The 6,237-nt window shown below is 55.0% G+C and overlaps 1 protein-coding gene across 1 annotated transcript in view; it reads right to left on the reverse strand.

Moving 5' to 3' along the window:
- Nucleotides 1–4,588, reverse strand: part of SLC6A7 (solute carrier family 6 member 7) — a 22,253-nt gene extending 17,665 nt beyond the window's left edge. The window contains exons 1-2 of the mRNA XM_019798481.2: nucleotides 4,560–4,588; nucleotides 1,220–1,290 (exon numbers count right to left, since the gene is read on the reverse strand). Coding sequence (XP_019654040.2) covers nucleotides 1,220–1,290; nucleotides 4,560–4,588 — 100 coding nt within the window. The remainder of the gene's footprint in view (nucleotides 1–1,219; nucleotides 1,291–4,559) is intronic.
- Between the last annotated feature and the right edge of the window lie 1,649 nt (nucleotides 4,589–6,237).

The raw sequence follows: 6,237 nt of genomic DNA on the forward strand, positions 1-6,237 counted from the left end.
CGTGGGGCGTGGGGCGTGGGGCGTGGGGCGCGGGGCGCGGGCCGGGCGCTGCGAACTCCCTGCTTCTCCCTGCGCAGCGCCCGAGGCTGGGGAGGGGTGCACGGCTGCGCCCGCGGAGACACCCAGACAGACGGGCTGACGGACGGACAGCCGGGGGATGCGCGCGCCCCCGCACGCAGAGCTGCGATTGGAGGGGCCCCGAGCGCGGGAGGAGGGGGGTCCGCGACAGAAACCCTCGGAGGTCTGGAGGCCTCGGCCACCGTCTCCTGCGTGACCTTGGGCAGGTAACCTGCCCTCTCTGGGCCTCCCTTTCCCCAGCTGGGCGATGAGAGAGGCAGGCCACGTGCGTGGACACTAAGGGCCGGGTCCTGGGTTTCAGCGATCCAGGGCCTCCTCTTCTTTGCTGTGTGACCTTGCCCACGTTACTTAAGCTCGCTGCGCTTTTCCAGATGAAAGAGGCCCTTTCATTACAGTATTCCCCTTACAGTAATGTGAGGAATCCGGGGAGATCGTGCACGGAAAACATGTAGTACAGGGCCTGGCACATAGTAGGGGCTCAGCTGACACTTAGGGACTATGAGTTGCCCACTCCTATCACAAAAGGAGCAGGGGCCATGAATCAGACATGTATTCAGTCGTCCAGTCTACCAGTATTATTATTCCAGATACCGGGCTAGGTCTTATTGTCTCAACACAGTGACCTGGAGAGACAGATGGCATCATCCCTATTTTACCGATGAGGAAACTGAAGCAGAGAGGTTAAGTTCCTCACTCAAGGTCACAGAGCTGGTGGGCGAGACCAGAGACAGAGCCAGTCCTCATGTACCTTCTCGGTGGTCTGGAACATTTCTCCTTTCACTGGGATGAAAGAGATTCAGGGAGGTTTGGGCAAGAGTAGACGGGGCAAGCGGGACCATGTTGTTGTGACGGCTTGTGACTTAGATCATGAGCACCCAGGTTCCTCTCCAGCAGTGTGACCTCAGGAATGTTATCATTTCATGTCTCTAAAATGAGCCGTCAGAGACGCCGCGCCTGTCTGACCTCTCAGGGCATTGTGAGGGTCCGTGTGAACCTGTGACTAGGATGGGTAATTATTAGCTCAAGTGTTCATACCCATTGGTCTGGTGTAGGCTAGTGGACACAGCATATGCATTGTAAATCGTGCCCCTTTCACTCAAAAGTGAGCCAGTTCAGACACTAAGTCATAGGGTTGCCCTACCATCAGCCAACACGGGGAAGTCTTCGGGGACAGTGAGGATAAGGGCCTGCTGTCTCTCATACCCCTGGAGCCTGGAAGGAGGCAAGAAGGGTTTAAATCGAAGCACAGGCCTGGTAAAGGTCCTGGCTGGGTCCTGGGCCCACCTCTCCTCACCAGGTCCCCCCGGCTGCTCCTTCCTTTAAGCCTGGCCTCAAAGGGCAGGCAAGGGGCTCTCCAGATGCAGGAGGAAGGAGCCCTTTGGGTGTGAATATGAAGGGAAGGAGCATTCATGAAACCCTACCGTGGGGGCACCTGCGTGGCACAGTCGTTAAGCGTCTGCCTTCGGCTCAGGGTGTGATCCCAGGGTCCTGGGATTGAGCCCCACATCAGGCTCCTCTGCTGGGAGCCTGCTTCTTCCTCTCCCACTCCCCCTGCTTGTGTTCCCTCTCTCACTGGCTGTCTGTCAAATAAATAAATAAAATCTTAAAAAAAAAAAAAAGAAACCCTACTGTGTTCATTGGATGAAGGCTTATATCCAATATCAAATTTGTAATTCTTTCCAACAGCCTAGGAAGACAGATTTGTGCATCCCCATTTTGCACCTGAGGGAACCGTCTCAGAGGAATGAAATACCCAAGGCCATCCAGAGCGGAATCTCTGGGCTTTGGAGAAGGCAAAAGCCCGTGGCTCCTGAATCCAAGAAGGCCCAGGCAGGACCCCCCTGCCCCTCCCCCAGGTCCTGTCACCACTTCTCTCACAGGACAGGCTACAGATTTGCTGAACAACCCCGTCATTAGACATATGGGCATCATTAGACCCTATGGAAGGTCCAGAGAACCAGAGGAAGAGAGAATAGAGGTGAGGCATTGGCTCAAGAGCCCTGGTGACTGGCCTCTTTACGGCCCCTTCCCAGTTGCGCCTGCTTCCCCCAGATTCAGCCCTGGGGGGAGCCGGCCTTGGGGTAGTGGGAGGGAATAGGACTGGATGGGGTGACCATGGAACATCAGTGGCAGTCACTGGGGCCGTGAGTGCAAATGGGTCCAGACTCACACTTTTCAGATGCGGAAACTGAGGCCCAGAAAAGGCAGGACTAAAAAAAAAAAGAAAAGAAAAGAAAAGAAAAGAAAAGAAAAGAAAAGAAAAGAAAAGAAAAAAGAAAAGAAAAGACAGGACTTGTGCGATCACTACATGCGACAGAGGCGGGGTTAGTCCTGGCATCTACGAGTCTGACTGCAGCCCTTGCTGGAAAAGTCTGGTCTTCCTCAAACAAATAAACAAAACCCCAACATCTTCTAGAAGATATTGTTCATGTCAGCCCACCTGCCCACTGAAGCCCCAGTCTTATGATCATACAACTGGCCATGAGTTCAGCCACCAAGCACATTCGACATCATTCCTTCTCCCTTATCCCAGAGCAAGTTTGGGTCCTACTGGGCAGAATAACTACTTAGGAATCCTAACCAGTAAATAACCTATCTCCCTAACCCCCTTCCCACCTCTCTCTCTCTCTATTTCTCCTGGTCTCTCATCAAACCAGAATGGAGATGTGTGCTGATTTAAGGAAAGTGTTAGATGAAAATGTACTTCCTTTTATTATATAGGGAGATATTTTTAAAAGCGTATAAATAAACATTTTTAATTTGCTACAACGTTCAGACTTTATCGCTGCAGAACATGTGTTTTGTTACACCAGCGAGTGGCGACTGTGAAAAAGGAGGAATCCGACTGCTAGTCCATCTGGTATGATTCAGAGAAAGTGGCTCCGGAGCAGCCGCACTGGGACGGGCTTGCCCTCCAAAGACGCCCTGTCCTAGGCCCGCTCTGCTCCCTGGCCCTGCCTCCCATTGGCTGTGCACCCCATGCCCCCGGAGCCGGGCTGGTTTCCTCGGAGCTCCGCAGTCCTCCTGCCCCCATCCTAACCCGTTACACACGCATGCACACACACGTACCCTGGGTGGCAGGAGACCTCCCCTATTCCTCACGCTCGGCTGAATCCTCCCCTCGCGCTGAGCCGTGGCCCTCTCTGCTCTGCCCGCACCGATTCCTTGGCAGTCGATGGGATTGGCTCCCCTACAGACTGAGGCTTTCGGCATGACATTAGGGGTCTACGGGGGAAGTTGCATGCAGAACATAGGGCTCATGTTCGTGTTTCTGATTTGCTAGAGGCCCTGACCAAGCCATGGGCCTCTGAGGACCAGGCCAAGCCATATCAGACGTTTGTCTGGACCCCCGGTCTCAGCCCCAGCTCAGGCCCACCACCTGGGGGAGGGTGGCGTAAAATCGCCATACGTAAAACAGAGGCAGCAGCAGCTTTCCTGACAGGGAGGCTGGACTACCTCTTAGCATTGGGTGGGCTGTGGGGTCTGACAGGACATGAGGGGTCCCTTTCCTGAGCCTAACCCCCGGGGCTCCAAGGGAACTCTCTGAGTGATAGGGAAATCACTATTCACACTATTCACAAGGCAGCCCATGATGTGGCTTGTAAGTCGTTTGAGACCAAAGTTTCCTTTTCCCTGGAGCCCCCCCCGTGTGGGCAGCAGCCACAGCCGACCCAGCCTGCCAGGCCCGGCCGCCGACCTCCCGCCAGACAGAGGTTTTCCTGTGGCTGGGGACAGACTTCCGAGGCCGCCATCTGCCCTCAGCACTGGCCAGGGTGGGGGGGAGTTAGAAAAGGAGGCAGGCCTGCCAGCGTCTCACTCTTGGGCAGCAACTGCCCTGTGAGCAGGTGGCTGAAACCCAGCACCTACCTCTGCTAAACACAATTCTGAGATGGGTTCAAGGATTTTATTTCCATTTGACAAATGACAAGGCCCAGGCTCAGAGAAGCCAAGTGACTTGCCTGAAGTGTCAGAGCTGGGAGGCTGTCAACTGGAAGCCAGGCCATCTGACCCTGGAGCCTGCTGCCGAATGTTGAGTCCCCCCCGCCCAGCGGCATCCCCACACTCTGGAGTGCGTGGTGTTCGGAGCGCAGTGGTGTTCCCTGGGCGCATGGCAGGTGCTCACAGGGGGCTCCCGGTAGCAAAGCATGGAGAATGCTGGATTAAAGAACATTCAAGGGGCTTCTTTGCTGTGGGACTTGTCAGAGCCTTTGATGTGTTAATGTAGCCCTGGGACTCTCAGAGAAGGGTTGAGTCTGCAGGACTTCCCAAACTTACTGGACCTGAGTCACATTTCTTTTCGGTAAACAAACGCCTCAGTTTTACAGACGGGGAAATAGGGCCCAGAGAAGGGAAGCAGTTAACCCGGGGTCATACAGCAAATATTTTTGAAGCTCAGAAAACTGTATGCACTCACTGCCAGCCCGCCTCCCGCCAACGCTCTTCCTCTGCTCTTGGGACCATAGTCCTTTCCCTGGCGCCACCTTGCTCCCCCGCCGTAGATGCCCACCATCGCCAGGGAAGCTACAGGGTCTCCCTGGCCACCAGCAGGAGGAGAGAGAGAAGAGCCGGCTGCACTTCAGGGGCTCGTGGGGACCGGGTCCACCTTGTGTATAGTTGTCATGAGTCCCAGGAGCAAAGGGCAGGCAGGCAGGCTGTGCACTCTTTTTTATGGCTGGGCCACATCCCAGAACAGTAAACAGAGGGGCAGGCGGCTGGCACCAGAGCCTTCTCGGGAGCAAAGGCCCCAGGTGGCAGACTCCTGCCCACCTCTGGAAGGGACTTGCGAACAGTAGCCTTTCTCAGGAGTTTTAAAACATCACATTTTAGGTTCTATTGTTCATATTCTTTTTTACCATTCCTCCTTTGTTGGCCTGGCAGCACCTACCTCCAAACATCACCTCCTCCAGGAAGCCTTCCAGACCTACCGCCATAAGCTGGGAGCCCACTCTGGGCTCCCCGGATGCTCTGTTCCTTTGCTGCCCAGAGCAGAGCTCCAACTGGGAACTTCTGTGGGGCAAGGACCATGCATTCCCTGGGCTCAGCCATGCCTGGCACATGGGGGTGCCCAATGAATCTCAGCTGTTGAGTAAAAAATGTGAGCTGAAAGTGCTTGAAAATTTTTTAAAAATGATATATTGGGTCGATGATTCTGCTTACAAAATGGCTTTACAATTTTACATCGTCTCATAGACCTATTCTAACGATGTCCTGGTTTGATCTTTCAAACGCATTTTAGAGGTGGTCTTGTTAGAGACCTACAGAGGCTGGAGCGATTGTGCAACTAGGGAATGTGGGGGTGGCATACAGTATGTTAGCATCTTCCTTTAATGCTCGGTATGAATGATTTTTATACTTGTTTTTGAAAAGAGAAAAAAAATTTATTCTTGAGGCTGCATCCAAGAGATTCCACTCTATGTACAACACCTGCCCAGCTGTGAGCTCTGCTTGGTCCAGAGAAAGTCCCCCGGGGACTCCCTGGGGCCTGGGCCCTATGGGACAGCTTAGTGGGGTACAGAAACTAGGCAGGTGGACCCCTCCCTCTGGCCCTCCTGCCTGTCCCCGTTTGGAGGCCCCACTGAGAATGCTAGTGGGGGCATGTGGCTCTGCAGCCCGGAGGGGATGGTCGTTAGACCCTCTTGCTCTGGTCCAGTCTTGTGGACTTTGTGCTTTGCACCCGGCCTGGAGAGGGGTCAGGGTAATTTGTGACGGGGACGGCTGGAGGCGAGGCTGCAGGAAGAGGCAGGGGGGAGCCGACCTCATCCTTTCCCCTCGGGTCATTGGCTGCAAGCATTCTGTCTTCTCTCAGCTCTAGCTCCTTTCTCCTGAGTCAGTGCAGTCCCCCCAGCGGCCTCCCACCCTTGAACCCATGGAGGAGGAGGTGAGGCCTGGGGACTTATCATGGTCCCTCACCTAGCCCTCTAGGGCTCGAGACCTTCCCCCTGAGACCTAGAACACAGGAGCTAGAAAGGTCCTTACCCCACAGGCTCAAGGTGTAGAAGGGCCAAGGGGATGCAGGGACTGGGTGGGCAACTAGTCCAAGGTTACCCAGAAGGTCAGTGGCAGGGCTGGGACTCAGACCAGGCCTCCTAGGCCTCCACGGGAGCCACATGCCCAGCACCTGAGTCCCCGGGCCCCCAGCCCACAAGGCTGGCCAGGGGG

This window comes from Ailuropoda melanoleuca, chromosome 3 (assembly GCF_002007445.2).
Source record: "Ailuropoda melanoleuca isolate Jingjing chromosome 3, ASM200744v2, whole genome shotgun sequence".
In the NCBI taxonomy this organism is placed as follows: Eukaryota; Metazoa; Chordata; class Mammalia; order Carnivora; family Ursidae; genus Ailuropoda; species Ailuropoda melanoleuca.